We start from the raw sequence: 21991 nt of genomic DNA, 5'->3' as shown, positions 1-21991 counted from the left end.
AAAAACAAGTTGTGTGCTTTCAGATGGCTTAAATTTGAGGCCTCAGTGAGAAATTACTTCTTTCTCTAAATTACATTACATCAGAGGCAGCCGTTTCTCACAATGTTTTATACTATAAACAGCTCTCCGTTGCTCATCACTAAATATGTTTTTATGTTAACAATTATTTTGAGTAATAACCAATAGTGCCTTATCTGCCGTCCCAGGTTGTATGATTAACTTGGGTGTGATTCCTGGCTACATGGCAGCTAACGGTTAGACTTCGTTCCAAGTCTTTGATCGTGGCTTTTTAGTTGTCCCGATTAACGCTACAAACAGCGCTCTTCTTTTTCAACCTTCGTCATTTAGCCTACGATTTTTTTACGGCGCGTGATAGCTAATAATGTTGGGGCTTTTTTCGTGGCTGAGATGCAGAAGAATAACCGCGATCTGAGACTTGAATCAAGTCTAGCTAACGGGTGGCTTACTGACTGGCATCACCAAACAAAGATATCACCAAAGTAGAGAGACCAGCAACATAGGGCTTGATAGCATTAATCCGTAGGTTGTTGGTTCAATTCCCGCTCTAATCAATTTATCTTTGTTCAACAAGATTTCAATATAAAATGACATCATTGGTTTTGAAAAGAGTGACAAATGATTTCCTCCCATCCTGTAGTTTTTCGTGGGACCTGAGGCTGTCTGTTGGTCCTCTGTGTTTAACGGACGTAAAAGAGCCAAGTGCACTTATCGAAAAGAGAAGGGGTTCACCGCGGTGTTTCTGGTTTGATTTGCAGCATATTGCGCCACAACACCTTGTATACCATTACATGGTGCTAAGAAATAGGTCTCATACTTCAAACATAGTCCCACATACCTTGCAGGAAATACTGTACTGCGTCACTTGGATATGCATGCTATATAAGAAGCCACTATTTGTTTTATTTATATATTTATTTTACACCGATGGATCTGTCTAAACGTTGTTCTTGTTCCAACTTTAATCTGATGTCCGATAATCTGGCGACCAGGAATATCAGAATGTTTTTTATTACATGTAAAGTTAAAGATGAGATTGTTCAGACTTTTGGATGAATTCAGACTTTTTATGTCGGCCTGGTGAAGAAAATCAGACAATATTTGTTCCACAAGTAAAGAAATCCTGCTCATTTGTCTACTTCTCTGGTGCTTTGGATACTGTTTCCAAAAGCTCCTTGGAATCTATAACCCCAGGGGTTACCAAATGATAGAAATGGCATCATTTCAAGATACCTTACAGTATTTGTATCCAAGTTTCAGACTTTTTCGTAAGTAATGACTCTCACCCCCGAGTATACCTTTGGTTTTGTGGAACCGGCGATGATATTAAAGCATTTATGTCCACATAGGAAGAATAATGTTGAAGTGATTGTAGTGAAGGTCTGGAGATTGACTTTCTACCCTCTCAAATGCTCCCTAATCCATAGGCTTCTAACCTTCATCGGTGTTTGCCGAGTAAATTCAACCTCAGTCTGATCCAATTAGCCACCATTTCCTTCATCTATAAACCCGCTGATGGCTGGGGAGGATTCATGCATTGTTGGCCCACTTCTAAGAACGTCAGGGTTGAACTGTCAAAAGCTGCTACCTGCTTAATCGGTTACAATTTGATTTTCTTGTTGAGCTGTTCCTTGCTCTATGTTGAGATGAGGCGGCGTCGGCCAGAATGATCCAATAAAGCTGATGCTATTAATGCAGTGATTGCTGACTTGAATAGAATGAACAGAGAGGCCTGGGGGTGTGGGGGGATGTAGCCCCAATAGTTGTTGCTTTGGTTTGGTCTGTAGAAGACTCATCATTCTGCACTCACTTCACCATTCTGTTAACCTTACATCATTCTGCTATCCCTCTACACAACTCAGCATTCCCTCTACATGTACATCATTCTGCATTCTCTCTACACCATTCTGCATTCCCTCTACATCATTCTGCATTCCCTATGCATCATTCTGCGTTCACTCTACGTCATTCTGTATTCCCTCGTACATCATTCTGCATTCCCTCTACATCAATCTGCGTTCACTCTACGTCATTCTGCGTTCACTCTACATCATTCTGCATTCACTCTACATCATTCTGTATTCCCTCGTACATCATTCTGTATTCCTTCCACACACATCTGCATTCCCAAAAATCTGAAATTTGAATAATTTGTTTTGACTAACTACATGTTGAGAAGTGCTGTTTGCAGGGACGAGAATCTTCCCAATGTATGTATTTCAGACTTGGTGGAAACGCCAACATTTCAACACGCATAGCTTCAGACATGTTTTTATTGATGAACTCACTGTGTCATGTTTGTCTGCAAGTCTGTCTGTTTGTTTTGTTTCTTTGTCTGTCTGGCTATTTTTTACAAGCTTCTGCTTATCAAAACGGCCCCATACTCTATTTATTACATTTATGTTTACTGTTACTTAATGATATTTTTGCTTTATTCCTTAGTACATGTAATTTTCAATATTTCAGTATGGAAATAAATGTGTATTTGAATTAAATTGAGGACTGGTGTTTGTAGTGATAATAGGATTTTTAGTTCATGTGGTCAGTGATTATTGCCCAGGTTATATTAAGTTTTTTAAGGCTATCCAAATTGGGGGGTTTAGCATCTGCTAAAGGGTGTTGCTGAGGACGGCCTATACTTTAAAGGCACTGGACACGTTTGGTAATAGGAGACTTTCCAACGCTAGGCGGCAGCAGACATACCGGGTAAATTTCCATTGTTTACGTAGTTCTGAACATGCGCATAATTCTGAGAACAATGGATTTACCCGGTAAGTCTGCTGCCCTCTATCGTCCCAGAAAGTCTCCCATTGTCAAAGACCAGTATTCTCACTTAGTCGTCAAATTTGCAAGAAAATAATGAAAGGAAAAAGACATTACTTTGTGTGCTTTCAGATGCAAAATAAAAAGGTTCCAGCAGAAGTCTTTTATTATTTGAGTCTGAAATTATCTCTTTCTGAAAAACTACATTACTTAAGAGGGATTAGAATTAGAATTAGAATGATTTATTCAGCCAACGTTAAAAAGTTAAAAACCTAAAATATCGGAAATTATAGTGTACCTCGAGCTCTCTAGATTAACAATCACAAGGTTGAGCTATTTCTCACAATGTTTTATACTTTCAACAGCTCTCACATGCTCGTTACCGAGTAAGTTGTTATGTTTGCAATTATTTGGAGTAATTACCAAGAGTGTCCAGTGCCTTTAATTCATTTTGTCGTGTCGATCTAGCCGTAGCTGCCAATTCAAACACAGTCTAAGATATGTATCTTCATTTGTTGATTCCTAGTAATAAACACTTGCTTATCAATGTACATGATGACACACTTGGTAGGCCATACCTGTCAGCTAACATGGCCGCATTTCATGGGTCAGAGGTCATAGTCATTATGCGGGAAAACATCTGTAATGAAATAATAATGTAAGAGAGCCGGTTATGTTTGGATTCTGACATCTACATACGTACATGTTTTTTTTATAAAAACTAAACTGTCTCCTAAGGCAGTGATTATATATGTGTTCATCAATATGTTTGTTTATTTATTTATTTATTTATTTCTATGTCAATTACACATTCTTTAATTCTATTTCACATAGGATCTACATAATACAAACAGTGTAACTTTGCATAAAGACATTGTTATAAACACATGATTATGAATGTTAAGTGCAGATGAAGGAATGATTTCGTTTTGAACAGGTGCTGCATTTGAAACTGTTTGAGTCCGTTTCTTTTTGTGGTCCTTTTTATTTCTTGCGTAAGCAAAACGGATATTTTCCTTGTCCTTAACATTCTGACATGTCCATTATGAAGTACTCATTAGTTTGTCCCATGAATATATACTTCAAAGTAATGTGACTAGGTAAAAATATGATTTTGGGGTTGAACAAAGAATTGACTATAGTTGGATTTGAACCAACGACCTCCGAATTAACATGCCGGCACTCTACCAACTGAGCTATCTAGCCCTATGTTGGCGGTTTCCCTATTTTGTCAATATCTTTGTTCGGGGGTGCCAGTCAGAAGTCATTCAACCGTTAACTGCCATGTAGCCAGGGATCACACCCGGGTAACGATACAGCCTGGGAAGTGGCAGCCAGGGGATCAACTTAAGGGGATGCGATTTTTTGTTTCAGATATCAACATAAACCACAAGGGAAACTGACTGGGTAAATTTTTGAAATGTTTTTTGGGGTTAAACAAAGAATTGACTAGGTTCGAATCCCACTCTAGTCAATTCTTTGTTCAACCCCAAAAATCATTTCAAAAATTTACCCAGTCAGTTTCCCTTGTGGTTTATATAGGTAAGAATATATAAGTTTTTATGACCCAAAACGCTTCTCAGATTGTGTATTCCAATTTTTTGTTTTTTGGGGGCCTTGTTTATAAATACCTGTTTCTGTGTTACAGATCCCCAGGAGCCATATGCAGTGGTGGTGTTACTGGAGAGTGATCTAGTGGTAGTAGATCTAACGTCACAAGGGTAAGCTCCGTCTTATCTTCGTCTTTTAAAATATCTTATCTAACCATATGCGTTTTATAACAAACGGTTTCAAACGCTTTTCAAAGACCAACTCAACCGATCCAAGGCAACGTGTACCTTTAAAGTGCTGTATCGACACAATTCACCTCCCTCATCATTCACGTTGAGTCTTAGTTTGGTCATCTCGAAGGGGGAATCCTCATGTGTTTAATTCAGTCTGAATCTTGTGTGGGTTTCACATTTTAGCGAGGAATTTTGGCTTGTGTACTCCATGTTACTAGGCATTCTACGCTTACACAGCTAGTGCAGAAATTCTGCGCTTGTTATGTAAGCGGAGGATGGTTATCCTAAGCGCAGAATTCGACGGTAAGCAGAGCCATGAAATTGGGCCCTGTATTCTTCCTCATGGGCCAAATTTCATAGAGCTGCTAAGCAAAAAAATTGGCTGAGCATGAAATTTTTGCCTTGATAAAAACAGGATTACCAACCAAATTTCTATGTGATTTCCAGGATAAGATAATAACAGCTGAATACCAGTAACAAGCAATATGCAACAAATAGAAATTTGGTTGGTAATCCTGTTTTTATCAAGGAAGAAATTTCATGGTAAGCAAATTTTTGTGCTAAGCAGCTCTATGAAATTGGACCCTGGACTTTATCCTTTTGATTGATTGTGTCTTATCAGTTATCCATGCTTTGAGAATCCCTACCCAATGGATCTACATGAGTCTCCAGTTACATGTGTGCAGTACTACGCCGACTGCCCATCCGATCTTATACCACATCTGTATTCAGCTGGAGCTAATAGCCTCAATCGCAAGAAACAACTCTATAGTAAAAAGGTAAGAACGGGAACCATTGATAACTGGTAACCGCGAAACAACTCTATAGTAAAAAGGTAAGACAGGTAACCATTGATAACTGGTAACCGAGAAACAACTCTATAGTAAAAAGGTAAGACAGGTAACCATTGATAACTGGTAACCGAGAAAAAGCTCTACATTTAGAAGGTAAAACGGGTAACCATTGATTACTGGTAACCAAGAAATATCTCTTTTGTTAATAGGTAAGATCGGTACCATTGATAACTGGTTACCTATAGAAACAACTCTATAGTAAAAAGGTAATCCGCATGGCCCAATTTCAAAAAGCGTTTCAGCAGAAAGTGCTGCTTGGCAAGTTTCTTTGCTAAGCAAAATTGGAGTGGGTCACCAGTCACATGACTGAAACATAATGTAACTTTGGCTGGTAACCTGTTTTTATTAAGCAATGCTTTTTGTGCTTAAAGGCTCTATGAAATTAGGCTCACGTCCAGTTTTACAGAGTTGATTAAAAGCCCTGCCGTTGATTTTTACCAAACTCCTCCTAACTAAGGATTAATCTTAGGACTAAAGACGAGTTAAATTTCGTATGCATAGCCGAAAAGTGTTAAGCACTATTGTCTGCTTAAGCAACTGTAGAAAATTTGGGCCCAAAGAATGCTCTACGCAGATGGTATTGTAAAACAAGACATTAGTGATTTGTGCATTTATTTGACGTGCACAATTTCATGTGCATCATCTTCGATATGACATGTCTTTTTGTTTCATTTCCTCTTGTGCAGAACTGGCCAGTGAAAGGCGGAGGATGGGGAAGTGGGGGAAGCAGTGAGCAGGAAATTGTTATCACTGGGTACGTTCTTCTCATTCTATCAAATACTTTGCATGTAACTGACAAGATGTTTGTCTCTGCCTGAGTCTAAAGTCATTGCCCGAATGACTATAAGCCAAACCTTACCATTCCATCCCATAATATATACAAATTGTGACTGTTTTTACTTGTGCTGTGGTTTAAAGGCAGTGGACACTATTGGTAATTACATTGTATTCAAAATAATTATAGGGTGTTTTTTCTTTCATTATTATCTCGCAACTTCGACGACCAATTGAGTTCAAATTTTCACAGGTTTGTTATTTTATGCATAAATGTACATGTATGTTGAGATACACCAAGTGAGAAGACTGGTCTTTGACAATAACCAATAGTCTCCATTGTCTTTAAATTTTAATGATTCCCGAGGTTATCCTTGTCTTGTTCGTTATCTCATAAAACACAACAGATCGTTATCATGGTGTAACTCCATAACTCATTGTAACCAAACTGAGGCTGGACGAAATAACAGTCTGGTACCATTTTTTGCACAATGAATGTTAGCATTCATTACTGTTATGGAAACAGGGAACATGACCAAGATGGTGACAGCATGATAAAGGTCTATAGTGTGCTGGCTAATTAAGCTTTTTACAAACTGAATACTTGGTGAAATCCCATTGTCCCTTGCTTCTAAAAGAATGTGCTTGTGAAACCCAGGGCAAGGTCGTTTACTGGCTGGAGTTTTTACAACATAGACCGGTCCACTGTCTCAGGGGAATTCCTCCACGACTTTTATTTAGCCAAACGACGTTAAAGGGCTTTATAAATACCTATATTATTATTATTAATGTAGGTTTTCCCGGTCAATATCATGTAAGCCTTCATTCATGTAAAATTCATTTCACATTCATGATCTGAATGTAGACAGACTGCAGAAAAAAGTTTCATTTTGCAATTCATTTTTGTTTTTGTACAGACATGCAGATGGTACAATCAAATTCTGGGATGCATCGCGAGGTGAGTTATTGTTTTAATGTCATGGTGGTCTAGTGGTTAAACTACAGGACTTGCAATTACAAGGTTGTGGGTTCGAATCCTTCCAAGCTAACCGCTGATTTCACTGTGTACCGTGGTCTAGTGGTTAAACTGCAGGACTTGCAATTACAAGGTTGTGGGTTCGAATTCTACCAAGCTGATCACTGATTTCACTGTGTACCGTGGTCTAGTGGTTAAAATGCAAGACTTGCAATTACAAGGTTGTGGGTTCGAATCCTACCAAGCTGATCACTGATTTCACTGTGTACCGTGGTCTAGTGGTTAAAATGCAAGACTTGCAATTACAAGGTTGTGGGTTCGAATCCTACCAAGCTGATCGCTGATTTCACTGTGTACCGTGGTCTAGTGGTTAAAATGCAAGACTTGCAATTACAAGGTTGTGGGTTCGAATCCTACCAAGCTGATCGCTGATTTCACTGTGTACCGTGGAAATATTTACCAGCAAATTATAATGTAACGATGACTTCGCAAGCTTACTTAGCAGGATTGACTAATAAGCTGTATTGTACTGTTGACCCGCAAAGGTTGCTGAGCGAGATTGACGAGCAAGCTGTAATGTACCGCTGACTGGACAAAATTGCTTAGCAAGATTGCGGGCTAGCTGTAATGTAATGTTGACTTAGCAAGCTTTGTAAGCAAGATTGACTTACCAGCTGTGTTCTAATGTTAAAGTAGCAAGATTAAGATTTCTATTACGCAAGATCGGGAAGCTATCGGTAATCAAATATTAGCAAACATGCTAAGCAAAGTTTACTAGCAAACTGAAGTGCAATGTCGACTTCGCAAGTTTGCTAAGCCAGTTTGACTAACAAGTTGTAAGGTTTTCTTTAATTAGCAAGTTGTTGAACTTATAAGTAATTTAAACTTTTGTCATGCTAGTTGCATTATTCAACAAAAAAATTCTTTCACAAATTTTTTTAATTTAAACATGTTTTTGGTTTCTTTTTGAGAGGAGAAGTTGTTCCATCATTTGGTGGCACAGTTGGCTTGTGCGTAAAGCGCTTGCCTCTCACCAAGGTGACCCCGGCTCGATTCCCGGCCAGGGCCATATGTGAGTTGAGTTGTGCGTTGGTTCTCTGCTGTGCCACGAGGGTTTTCCAGACTATCCAGTTTTCCTCCCTCAGGAAAAATCAAACACTTTCGATCTTTGGCTGTGTTCCGTGGTCATAATGGGTTGATGTGGCTGGCAGCCAAAGGCGCCCTTGCATTCCTGCTTCTGGAACACGTTGTAGACGCATCCTTCGCAATTTAGCTCAAGCGAGGGAGGATGATTATAGCCCCCCCTCCCAAATTATTATTATCACTGTTTTTTGTGTATTTTCTACAGTTATGTTACAAGTACTGTACAAGCTGAAGACTGCCAAAGTATTTGAGAAGAAGAAGCAAGCTCGTAGTTTAGATGGTGATGAGGAGCCCTTTGCTATTCAGATGGTTAAACTTTGTCAGGAAAGCAGGTTACTAGCGGTGGCAGGAGCAAGTGGTCATGTTATTTTGTATAGGTTCAGTAGATTGGAAGTCACTACAGAGTTATCGGTGAGTACCTGTTACGCAGGCATGATAAGGCCGAGTAAAAACAGAAACATGTTCAGCGTCCCTGCCTGCTTCCTTTTTAGAGGCGGCGTCCTTTTTTTTCTTGTTCTTCATTTTTCTTTTATTTTTACATTTTTCTTTTATATTTCGTTTTTATGATTTTTCTTTTGTAAATCGAAAAAAGGGATATATTTTACTGATCTCAGCAAAACAAATCTTAATGTCTTGTCCAACATGTTTCATTTGTATAAATATTGTGTGTTTGAACATTAGAAGAAAAAAAAATGGATATTTGAAATTTTAAAAAGAATCGCGGCCATTTTGAAAAAAAAAATTTAAAAAATTAAAAGCCCCTCCTTTTTTTAGAAACCTGGACGCTTAACATGTTTCTTTTTTTACTTTGCCTATAGAAGGGTTTCACAGAGTTGCTGATCTGAATACGCATATCAGAACCGTACGCGTTTGGTCAAATGTGTTGGTTACGCTCATCAATCACCTACTGGTCCATTTCTCTCTTTTTCTCAAGCGTGGTGATTAACAAATTTCAAACTCCATCCATGTATAATACCTCTTACAGTAACAGTGAAAACCTGGTGCCTTAAAAAAATCCGTTATAAAAACATTTAAAAAAAACAAGTTGAGTGGTTACTATGTGTCTATGTATTATTGTATACCATTGTTTTTGTACTGTAAAAACCCACTGTCATGTACATGTAAATGTACAGACATGCAATGTTTCAGCTGATTTCTGAACTGTGTCGTTGAAGATTGAAAACGCAGTAAAAAATGTTGCTTTATCTAGCGCTCCACTTGTTTTTTAACAACACTATAAGGTTTGGGTAAATTTGTGTGTATACACCTAAACCAAACAGGGCTTATGGTGTTACCGCAAACTAAAGAATATATTGATACCTCACCATGCAATTTTTCAAATCATATAAATGATTTCATGTTGTTCACAGGTTCTGGAGATTGCTATTGTGTATGAACCCGAGGAACCGGACACCCCAGAGGCTGAGACTCCGCCCCCTCCTCCACCCACCCCACTTAAGCGCAACACCAGTACAGTCAGCGCGAGCTCTGTAGCTAGTGCAATGAGTGCACCTTCTCTAGTCACACAGACAACGTCTGGTGGGGCTACAGCAGGCAGTGGACCAGCTAGTGGTAACCAGGTGACGAGTACCAGCTCAGGAGACGGAATAAGAGATAACGTTCCAAATTTAAAGGTATGGAATATTTTCCTGAATGCACTGCCTTCCCATCTCTTTTGAAGCAATTATGGTTATGGTCAAGGACACAAGGGTCATGACTGGCATTCAAACCCACACTCTGCTGCTGACAACACCAGAGATTGGCTTCGGTGAACTAGACTGCTCGGCCATGACACGATTGATATTGTAGGCAGGGATGTGATTCCTCCGTTTTAAAATGGACACTGGGTTTCTTTTGTGCCTTAAAAAAAATGTAAAACAAAAACGAAAAACAATTTGTTTTATCCACCCCTTTTACTTTTTTTTTAAAAAGATCAAATTCTAAAAGGAAGGAGATATAACCAAAAAATAATTTTCTCATTCTGTGTTTACTTGCAGGCTCCGCTTTTTTTCCCGTTCCCTTTTTATCTTTTTTTTTTTTTTTTTTTACATCCAAAATAGATAGTCAAGCAGCACGAACCTGGAATCAGAAAGCACTTAAATTGCGATTTGATTTTGACATGTGAGTCGGGGGGGCTAGACCCAGTAAAATGCTCCGCGTTGGTCTTTCATTGGAGCCGTTGTTGTCCATTATACATGTACTTCAACTAAAAGCTACCTTGCAGAGAACAATGATATTGCTATGAGCTGTGTTCAGTTCTGGCTGAAGCACAACATCTAGTGTGTGGACACGATAAGAAGAAGACTAAAAGCTGTATTAAAAAGGCAACACCTTGAGACGAGACTAGGCACACATGTACATACGTTGTGTGTGTGTGTGTATTTTTGCAACAAGTAAATAATAATATGGCAGTCGACGACAAGGCCGTATCGCGCTTGTGGAATTACTCTAAGGAATGCTACAAAAATATCTTGAAAATGAGGATGCACAACACATTGTTAGGTATAAGAATTGTGGCCTACGTTTCTGTAAATGTTTTGTCTACGCTGCAGTTTAAAGCCTTTTAAAGGCAGTGGACACTATTGGTAATTGTCAAAGACTAGCCTTCACAGTTCATGTATCTCAACATAAGCATAAAATAACAAACCTGTGAAAATTTGAGGTCAATCGGTCATCGAACTTGCGAGATAATAATGAAAGAAAAAAACACCCTTGTCACCAAAGTTCTGTGCGTTTTAGATGGTTGATTTCGTGACCTCAAGTTCTAAACTTGAGGTCTTGAAATCAAAATCGTGGAAAAATACTTCTTTCTCGAAAACTATGGCACTTTAGAGGGAGCCGTTTCTCACAATGTTTTATCAACCTCTCCCAATTACTCGTCACCAAGAAAGGTTTTATGCCAATCATTTTTTTGAGTAATTACCAATAGTGTCCACTGCCTTTAATGTTCATAGTGCTGGCCCAAAATCTGGACAAGTTTCCCGATGGCCCAAAATCCGGACAACGGTTTTCCGCCTTTTTTTTTTCATGACCCACTCACAGGCCTGCAATGAACAGTGCACTAATATGAAAAACGCATTGAGACGATTTTTTGTGAAATGTACTGTATTACATGTATGAGAACTTATTATTATTACTGATGGATAGTGAATCCTTATTTTTGTAATACTGTAGGTGAAAGGTGGAGCGCATAAACGGTCTTCAGGATTTCAGGCTGATTTGTGCTGTCAGCTGGTATGGGTTGATGGTGAAGCTCCATCTACTATAACTGCTGTGGAAATCAACTCATGTTATGGACTGTAAGTACACATGTATTTTCTATATTTTCTCGTATATCGTATATCAGCGTGTGATAACGAATTTATCTTCAAGCAAACTTCAAGCAACGCATGTGACGATCAGCATTGATGCAAATGCGCCGCTTTTGAATTGATATAACATCTTGTAGCTGTAGGTCTATGATTTGCGTAATTTTAAAGAAGTGCAACACGGAGTTAGAACACACATACGCAGTGTTTGATGTGAGCCGTGCAATATATGTTTCAATCATACTCCTTGTTGCTATGGATCGACCAATAAGAATCATGGATTCAAGCCTACTTGAAGATATTATTATGTACATGTATTCAGCATAACAAAAAGAACAGTACAAAATACAGGAATAACAAGACAAAATTGCAAGGACAATAAGCCAATGGCACATGCCTAGAGTAAATATTTATGATTTTTGGGGTTGAACAAAGAATTGATTAGAGTGGGATTCGAACCAACGACCTCCGGATTAACGTGCTGGCGCTCTACCAACTGAGCTATTTATCTAGCCCTATGTTGGCGGTGTCCCTATTTTGTCAATATTTTTGTTGGCTAGATAGCTCAGTTGGTAGAGCGCCGGCACATAAATCTGGAGGTCATTGGTTCGAATCCCACTCTAGTCAATTCTTTGTTCAACCAAAAAAAAACATTTCCAAATTTACCCAGTCAGTTTCCCTTGTGGTTTATATTGGGTGCGTTCGTTTAGCTTCCCTGGGTCTACCCCGCGGTGCTCACTCGGGTGAGCCCCTGACAAGAGCTAAACGAACGATCACTCACTGCTGTCATAATGACGTCCGAACCTGGGGCCAGCCCCCAAGTGACCAACTCCACAAGCAGGGCACTGGGGGCTGACTCAGGTGAGCCCCTGGAATGACGTCAGAGCTATTCGAACACACCAGGGGCAGACCGGGGTCGACCCAGGGAAGCTAAACGAACGCACCCATTGATAAATATTTATGACTTAGAAACACTCATGCCTTTTGTGTTGTACTGTTACAGCCTTGCCTTTGGTACTGTGTCTGGCCTTGTCATTGTGGATTACCTTCAGAAGACATGTCTACTTAACATGGGAACCCCAGATCTGTACGGCTCGGCAGATCCCTACACAAGAACCCCACGGTCGCCCAAGAAGAGTAAACCGCAGGGTTTGGGCGATATTGTGGAACAGTACATGGCTGATCCAGAGAGATGTAAATCACCAACAAGTAGCTCTGGTGAACAGGTAGGTCATTGAAGTGTTACTATTGACTGAACACAGGTTGGTCATTAATGTAGAACTATTGACTCAAGTGTCGCACAGGTAGGTCATTAATGTACAACTATTGACTGAACACAGATTGGTCATTAATGTAGAACTATTGACTCAAGTGTGGCATTGGTGATCGGGTAGGTCATTTATGTACAACTATTGACTCAAGTGTAGCATCAGTGAACAGGTAGTTCATTAATGTAGAACGTTTGACTCAAGTGTGGCATTGAAGATCAAATAGGTCATTATCCTAGAACTATTGACTCAAGAGTAGCATTGGTGAACAGACTGGCCAATTACTGTGAATTATTGACTGGAGTGTAGCCTTGGTGAACAGAACAGGTCACAATTATCAAACTATTGACTGGACTGTAGCGTCAGTGATCAGTCATTTATGTAGAACTATTGACTAAGCGTTGGTGAACAGATTTGTCATGGAACTGTTGACTAGAGTGAAGAAATGCCAAGGGCTCTCAGAAAAGCAAACTTAATCACTGAACTAGCCAAGAAACTCATGGAGAGAGAAGACAAGGAAGGAAGTTTAAATTTGAGATGAAAACCCTGAGTGAATTATTTCATGGAGAACCTACGCAGTCATGTCTGAATTGAGTTTTTTAGTCCACTTAGTAACCCCGGTGTGGTTCCAACCAGTGTACTAGATGCCCTTAAACTGCAATGTGAATGTTAGACGTCAAATCTGCATCAAGGATAAAGAATATTAATGTTTGTGTTATCCATATACACCAATGTGTGTAAGGGAGAGGAAATAAAGAAACATGTTTTGCGTCCCGCCCGCTTCATTTTTAGAGGCCGCCGCCTTATTTTATATATTTTTTATACACATTTTTTTATGCACATTTTTTTTTTAATTTTAAAAGGGTTATTTTTAAATGATCTCAGCTAAAACAATCTGAATGTCTTGACCAAAATGTTTCATTTATGTATTGTGTGTTTGAGCAGAAGAAAAAACAATGGATATTTGACATTTTAAAGAGAATGGCGGCCATCTTAAAATAAAAAGCCCCTCCTCCTTCCTTTTTTTGAGAAACCCGGACGCTAAACATGTTTCTTTTTTTACTTAGCCTTAGCACTGTATACTCAGTACTTTCCCAATTTTTTTCGGGGAAAAAATCACAGGCATATTACTCGTGTGGGATTTGAACCCTTGACATTTGCAATTCTAAAGCAGTGTCACACCAATTAGAAATGTGAATGAACATTCACTTGAGATTCTTTGAAATTGCTTAGAACTTAACAACCAAAATAGACTTGTGCAGTCCTCAATACATGACATGACTTTTATCTTATCATTGCAGCAGAACGGTGTTTGTGTGAGTCCCACTAGTAGCAACAATGCTCGTAAACAGGGCCGCAATAACCACGACCCAGCCCAGCTCAAACGCAGTAAGTCTCAGGGCTCTCGCAAGCTCATCTCCTGCAAAGCGCAGTCCGTCTGCTCCGAGTCAGGCAACGGTGGCCCAGGGGAAGGTACTGACTTCAACTGTATGGGTGGACTCCTGCCTCAGTCTATTTACCTTTGCTTTTTAGCACTCTGTCCCTGAGTTGAGTCTGTTGTGGTATACTTTGACTAGCTGAGTGTCCTAGTAGTAGACCACTGTGTTATGTAGCTGAACCAGTGGTTGTATTAGTTGATGTGATTGCATATTATACTTTGCTGTGTGAGAGCTGTATAAGATTGTTGGATTTATCAGACTTTTGAGTTTCATTCAGCTGTATCAAACCATCCTGCTTTGTTTCTTTTCATTTTGTTCCCTTTTTTTCTGAGACTTTGATTTCATGCAAATGCTATAGAAAGTTTAATTGAAAACAAATCCTGGAGGACATCTGCTGCGACTACATAGTCAATTCCTGGTCATTTCGTGGTTCTTAATCTTTAAATCTCTGTCCGTCTGAGTTGTATTTCTGAAATAATCTATAAATCCATTGTCCGTCATTAATCTGTTTCCTAACTGTGATCATCTGTTAATCTCTTTCCTGTTTTGTGATCATCTGTTAATCTGTTTCCTGATTCTGTTCATCCGTTAATCTCTTTCCTGGTTCTGTTCATCCAGTAATCTGTTTCCTGATTCTGTTCATCCGTTAATCTGTTTCCTGATTCTGTTCATCCGTTAATCTGTTTCCTGATTCTGTTCATCTGTTCATCTGTTTCCTGATTCTGTTCATCCATTAATCTGTTTTCTGATTCTGTTCATCTGTTTCCTAATTCTGTTCATCTGTTAATCTGTTTCCTGATTCTGTTCATCCGTTAGTCTGTTTCCTGATTCTGTGCATCCGTTAATCTGTTTCCTGATTCTGTTCATCTGTTAATCTGTTTCCTGAATGGGATAATCCTTTAATCTGTTTTTCTGATTCTGATCATCCGTTAATCTGTTTCCTGATTCTTATCATCTGTTTATCTTGTTTCTATCAGATCTTTTTGTGAATCTGTCATCTACTCTACTTTGACCATTTTGCGAATCGGACATTTATGCTTAGTGCTTTTTCGTTAAGTCTCTAAATCTTTTGATCCGGTACCTGTGTTATTTTTGAGGATCATCAGTTGATTCATACTGTTAATCTTATAACCTATTATGAATCCATTGTACCATGTCTGGCTGTTGTTTTCTTAATCACTCCTTCGTATTAGATCTGTATTCATCAGTTTATCCATCATCTATTGTCTTTCTGTTCGTTCTGTTCGGCCATCGTCCATTACTTGTCTTTACCCCATAATCCTGCCCCATTCCATATATTTGTTCCTCCGTCTTGCGTTGCTCTAGCTATCTTGATAATGTTAAATATCCAGACATCGTAATCTCTGTGTTATCTTTACTATAGACCCATTGTACAACGCGCAGAGCACTTGCAAGCGCGTCTCCTGTCTGCCATTTAGGGGGTCAAAACCATTACAAATAGATGGTGCACATGTTCACACGCACATTGGTGCGTAAACACGTGTACCATTCTTTTGTGCACATTTTGACCCCCAAAATGGGGGACAGGAGATGCGCGTGTATTTGTGTTGCGCATTGTGCAATGATCCTGAACCTTCAAGCTCTTATGTGTGGTAAGTCCAACAAACTTCAGCCAATCCAGCATTATGCAGTTACTAGTGAAATCAGATTGAGTATCAATGGGGGGAACCAGCTGTTCCATGCATGATCATTGATGGCAGAGTAGTCCGTGTCAGCCATTTTGGTTTGGGTGTTGAACAGACACATTAAAAAACATTGTAGGTTTTCCGTTCAGTCGTGACCGTTTTCCAGCACACTTTCTATAAAGTCCTTTGTTCGATTTAGCACTTCATGTTTTTGTTGGTTACAAGACAAACTTAGAAGTCAACGGCGGCTTTAATGTACTGTGGCTCAGACCTAGTCATTATTATAATTTGATGTCAGATTGAGTGTTAGACTAGCTTAGCAGTCACTTTCACCTGTTACTCATGTTGACAGCATCCCACAGCTGTAGAATATAATAGAAATATAGCATGGCTTCAAGGTTAACCCTCCTTCTCTTGTAATAAATGTTAAATTTGCATCGCGAATAAAAAATAGTCATTTTGATTTGACCCATATTGACCCAATTCACCTGACTTCATCATCAGAATAATCTTGGATGCGCCCTTTTGGTGTGTCAATGTCACTGCGATATTCAGTGAAGTGCGCATTTTAGGTGAAGCGTGGCACAGTCGCCGCGTGTGTCGTGCGTGCAAGGGGTCAATACACCGGTGTGTGTTAGCACTGTATACTCGGTACTTCCCCGAGTCTTGTTAAAAAAATCACAGGCATATTACTCGGGTAGTATATTCGCACCCACGCCCTTTGCAATTCTAGAGCACTGTCTTACCAACTAGGCTATCAAGATTGCCCGGTAGCTAGCGGCAGTTCAAATCCTACTCTTGGTATGGTTTGCCAGCTAGGTCACCAACCATTTGAAACCAGCCAACGACATGGGTTTTGTAGGATGGCACAACTATCCACAGAACTAACTGTAAATGAAAAACCACAGTGAATGATATAAGATGGCCGTAAGAAGATTATTTGCAAACACTGGACAAACCAGGTCTTGAAACAAAATTAAGAAGCACATAAGTGCCCCACAAATGCTTGAATATTTTTCAACAGTGTATTTTGGGAGCTTATCAGGTTGTCAAAGTCTTCCTTCCGTTGCTTAGTGATTGGCGGGATCGATATGACAATTTGGCCTTGGGAATGAGGTTGTAATATCTCGGCCATCTTTCAATTTACTCCCGCATTTAAATCAACATAAACCAAACGAAAATATAGTCGGATTCCTTTTTGTAGAACTCTGGCTGGTACTTTACAATGCTTTGTGAATACCAAGAGCAAGACAAAGATGTCAGCAAAGTGTCCATACTTTGTGTTGCAAAGATTCCCCACAAAAAAGGGTCTTGATATTTTGCTTTTTTGTTTGGCACATTTCCACGTACACATTTATGTTCTTTATGTACTTCACACACTACTAACTATGAGTAACCACAGCTCTACCCTTGTTTTCTGCACCTAGATTAATAAAAACCACCAAATCAAAATTCTTGGCACTGTCAAACGTACATTTTTTTTTTTTACTCAAAAACATTTTCTGAATTCACTGCTGCATGTACATGTATAGTGTACATGTATGTCCAGATAATAAATCATGGTTGTTGTTTGACAAAACAAGAAGCATGAATGTTGCGGCAAAGAATTTTAAGGCCAATTTAAAATCATGATAACCCAAATAGTTGGTAATGACTAGAGCCTGCATTTCAAAATGTTGAGACCAATTAGAACTCGCTCTGCGCCAGTGAAGTAAACACCAAGAAGTTCCCTCGATCCACTAAGCGAAAGTAGTAGTCCCAGCCGATTTCCCACCTTCCATCCAGGTAATATAGTCAATAAGCAGGACAGTTCTTTTCAGAACAAAGAAGTCTGCCGAATTGTGGAATTTACTCTGCTGCAGTAGAATAAATAGAAAGACAAGCGTGCAAACATGGACCTTCACAAAGTGCAAGAAAAATCTTGACAAATGGAAGAAAGTGGAAACGACCATATCCAATTCTACGAATACTGAGCAGTTAGAACTGAGCAAAGAATCTGAGTATATGCCTCTTGAAATCTTTACTTCATGGGGTTGCCGCAAAAAGATGGCAATGTCATTATTTTACCATACCTCATAAAGACACTGGACACCTTAAGTTATTGTCAAGGACCATTCTTCTCACTTGGTGTATCTCAACATATGCATAAAATAACAAACCTGTGAAAATTTGAACTCAATTTGTCGTCGAAGTTGTGAGAGAATAATGGAAGAAAAACACGCTTGTCACACAAAGTTGTGTGCTTTCAGATGCTTGATTTTGGGACGTCAAAATCTAATTCTGAGGTCTCAAAATCAAATTTGAGGAAAATTACTTCTTTACTACGTTATTTCAGGGGGAGCCGTTTCTCACAATGTGTTATACTATCAACAGCTTTCCATTACTCGTTACTAAGTAAGTTTTTATGCTAACAATGATTTTGAGTAATTACCAATAGTGTCCATGCCAGTGCCTTTAAAATTGGGATTGTAGGCTCAGATTTATTTGTCAGTCAGGATGAAATCCTGTTCATGTATTTGTAACTTTCTTGGTAATGAGCAACCGAGAGCTGTTTGTATAAAACATTGTGAGAAACGGCTCCCTCTGAAGTAACATAGTTTTTTAGAAAGAGGTAATTTCTCGCTCAAATACTTCAGGCCTGAAGCCTTTGATTATGTATCTGAAAGCACAAAATTTGTGCAATAAGGGCGTTTTGTTTTTCTTTCTTTATTCTCTTGCAAATTCGATGACCAATTGAGTCCACATTTTTACAGATTTGCTATTTTAGGCATACATGTACGTGTTGGAATTCACCATGAGAGAATACTGGTCTTTGACAATAAGCCATTTGCGAGTTAGATTTGAAAAATGTCTGGTACAATGACTTGCTTAGTCACAATGTACTGCTTACATTTGAATTCCTCAGACTATAGAGACAGTTGCTATGTCAAATGGTTTTGTGCAAGCTTTTGTATAAACCCAGTTCACCTGACATCATCAGAATAATCTTAGAGGCGCCATACTGGTGGGCAATGTCACTGTGCATTATTAAGTGAAATGAAGTGAAGTGCACATTTTAGACGACGCCGCGACACGTAAACATAATTGCAAACCAAAATGGTGAGTGTACGACAATCGCCGCGTGTGACGTGCGTGCAAGGGGTCAATAGCAACCTCCAGATGAGCAAACCCTGGTACCATTGTTCCATACACATCCATTCAGAATCCTGTATGGGTGCTCACCGTCTCTTGACTTGAAGCAACTGTCTCAATAGTCTGAGGACTTGTGATCCCTGCACATCAGCGTACCAGACAATTTTCAAATCTAGCACGCAAATGGCTTTACCAAGGGTGTCCATTGCCTTTGACTAAATAGAACAATGGACTTATGAAGTGTGCTTAATATCCGATGACGATGAGTTAGGACATGATCATATAGGACAGCTGACTTGATTTAAAGGTGTATAAGTCTCGTGCATCAGGAATGGTGCTTGCAAATTGCATTCATAAACTCAACCTGTTTTGGATGATCTTCTGTTTCTGGTCAATGGGATGAAGCATGATGTAATACTAACCACTTGATTCAAAATGCCTTTATGGATTGAACCACAGAATCCTTGCAAAATACAACAAAGCTTTGTCCAAAACGACGACTTTTGGCTACGGCTATTGCAAAACTGCGCGCGTCTGCCTATTCTTCAACACTAGCAGACGCACTGATCTAGCCATAGCTGTAGCCAAAGTCACCATTTCGGACACGCCCTAACAATAACTTGGATAGACTGGTCCTATTGGCTGCCTGAGGAGTCCACCTTTAGTATGAATGGTACCTTCCACCTTGTCTGCCTCCTGATTGGTTGAATTTCTTTGCCTTGGCTCCTCCTACTTATTCTTGAAATGAACAAATGTGATTGGTTACTATTGAGCTTGCCTTTTGAGGTAATAATAATAAATAATAATAATAATAAGACTTGTATTGCGCACATATCCACCCTGCTGGGTGTTCAAGGCGCAGAAATAAGAAATTGGTGGCAGCGGTGGGACCCAGTGTGATAGGGTCTGACTTCATGAGAGATCAAACACAACTCAAAGTCGAGATGATTTGCCGCTTGATTTAGTTTCATATCTGCATGAATTGCATTTGCATTTGGCCGTTTGAATGTACATGTACTTAAGCAGTAGAATGCAAGAACCTGTAGTAAGTATCATATAATTTGAATTTTAGTGAAATTTTTATTTTATTTATTTATTTATTTATATAGATGCACTTTGGTTGATGTGTATGGATGCATGTTGTTGGTGTACATGGTAAGGTGCATCAACAACGTGTGGCTGATAAATTGATCAGCAAGGCCTGTATTTAGCGGACCGTATACCCTGATTCGAGTTATTCCCCTAATGAGGGTACTCTAATGGTCTGGGAAAACCTTTGGTTTATACTTCCCCCTTGATAAACAATCTATCCCGATTAGGGTATACTTTGTGACCATGATGCCTTCAAATACCCTGATTTGGAACATTTACCCAGATTGGAACCTATTGTTTCCAATAAGGGCCACATTAATTTTCTTTGAAGTTGGTAAAGTCTCCATAAGGGCAGGTCATTGAATATTTTTTCCTGTTATCCCTAGTATCACTTTTGAATATTAAATCAATATTTTATTTCAGCTCATCCATCTACCAGTAGATAAAATGTATTCACTGATCAAAGATAGCAGTGAAGATTGGTTCGCAGTAGAACCTTAGTTATTGCTGGATTAATTTTCTTATAAAAAATATTTAAAAAATGCAATTTAGCATACCTTTCCCTTGCTTATGTGTATGAGATATAAATAGTGCTATGGTTGTTTTTTTCGCTAATGGGCAAACAAAATGTGCTTACAGGTTTTATGATTTTATCTGACTTAATCGTCTGTCTTCATTGTATGCCACTTTCCACTTGATTGTACTAACTGCATTTTATGCACCCATTCACTAGTGTCTATATACATCTAGGAGGAAGACTTTGCAATGCTAGGTGGGAACAAATTCCAGGGGTGCGTTCCACTTGCACAAACGTTGCCATTGTTTTCTAGTTGATGTCATGATGTACAAAAGAGGACTACATACAGCAAAAAACTTTGTACGGTGTCGCCATCTTCATTTCAGGGCGCCATCATATTGACAAGTGTGCATACGTTTGCGCAAGTGGAACGCACCCCAGCTCAATTGTTTGTGTAGTTCTGAGCATGTGCACATTTCTAAGAACAATGGATGGACCATAGAGTTATACAAAAGAACTAGAGGGCGCACTGGTGTGCATGCAGCCATTTTGTAAGTTGAAAAAACAATATTGCATAGTGTGTATTTATCATACACACACAGACATGTACATTAGGCCTACTTCATATTCAAAGCGAGTAAAACTTTCATCTTACGAAATGGTGCGCGTGTCTCCTTACGTTCTTGTTATCACCAGTGCGCCCTCTAGTTCTTATAACTTAATGGGATGGACCTGGTAAGTCTGCTGCCACCTAGTGTCCTATTGATTCTACTGAATAGTCTCATAAAGCATTAGTGGAGTCACAGATTGCTAGTTTTGTGACTATTGTGTGCTGGTATGTCTTAGAGTAGAACATCCTCGTTCCCTGCGTTAACATCTAGATCATGATAAGCCTTATGGTGACACTGCATGTTGATTTATGAAACCATTGGGAACGAGGTTGATTATGCATGCTTGTTACATATAATCTGATGGTTACACTAGTCATTGGCAAATCTGAAAGATGTTATCGCAAACATCATAGTGGAGTGTCGTGGCCGATGGGTCTAGTTCACCAAACCCAAGCTCTGGTGTTGTCAGCAGTAGAGTGTGGGTTCGAGTCCCTGTCAAGACTTTTGTGTCCTTATGAGCAAGGCACTTGATATTGCTTTGTCAAAATTCCGGAAGGTAGTACATTCTGCTCTACCAGGCAGGCTCTTCATGATAAGTGCGCTGGGTTCTTTAACGTGCGTTTCACAACACACGGGACCTACAGCTTTACATCTCATCTGAAGCAA

The 21991-nt window shown here is 39.3% G+C and overlaps 1 protein-coding gene across 9 annotated transcripts in view; it reads left to right on the top strand.

Annotated features, from left to right (window-relative positions):
• Positions 1-21991, top strand: part of LOC117296347 (syntaxin-binding protein 5-like) — a 46875-nt gene that overhangs the window by 10462 nt on the left and 14422 nt on the right. For 5 of the 9 annotated variants that reach the window (XM_033779230.1, XM_033779222.1, XM_033779229.1 and 2 more), the window contains exons 8-16: positions 4430-4502; positions 5188-5344; positions 6106-6173; positions 7111-7151; positions 8518-8723; positions 9683-9946; positions 11487-11611; positions 12624-12846; positions 14190-14277. In XM_033779230.1, the coding sequence (XP_033635121.1) occupies positions 4430-4502; positions 5188-5344; positions 6106-6173; positions 7111-7151; positions 8518-8723; positions 9683-9946; positions 11487-11611; positions 12624-12846; positions 14190-14277 (1245 nt within the window). Of the gene's footprint in view, positions 1-4429; positions 4503-5187; positions 5345-6105; positions 6174-7110; positions 7152-8517; positions 8724-9682; positions 9947-11486; positions 11612-12623; positions 12847-14189; positions 14362-21991 lie in introns of all 9 variants that reach the window. The other 4 variants (XM_033779226.1, XM_033779224.1, XM_033779221.1 and 1 more) reach the window with 3 other exon arrangements.

The sequence above is a fragment of the Asterias rubens genome, chromosome 11, assembly GCF_902459465.1.
Source record: "Asterias rubens chromosome 11, eAstRub1.3, whole genome shotgun sequence".
NCBI classification, from domain to species: Eukaryota; Metazoa; Echinodermata; class Asteroidea; order Forcipulatida; family Asteriidae; genus Asterias; species Asterias rubens.
This window is presented reverse-complemented; position numbering and strand designations above follow the sequence as displayed.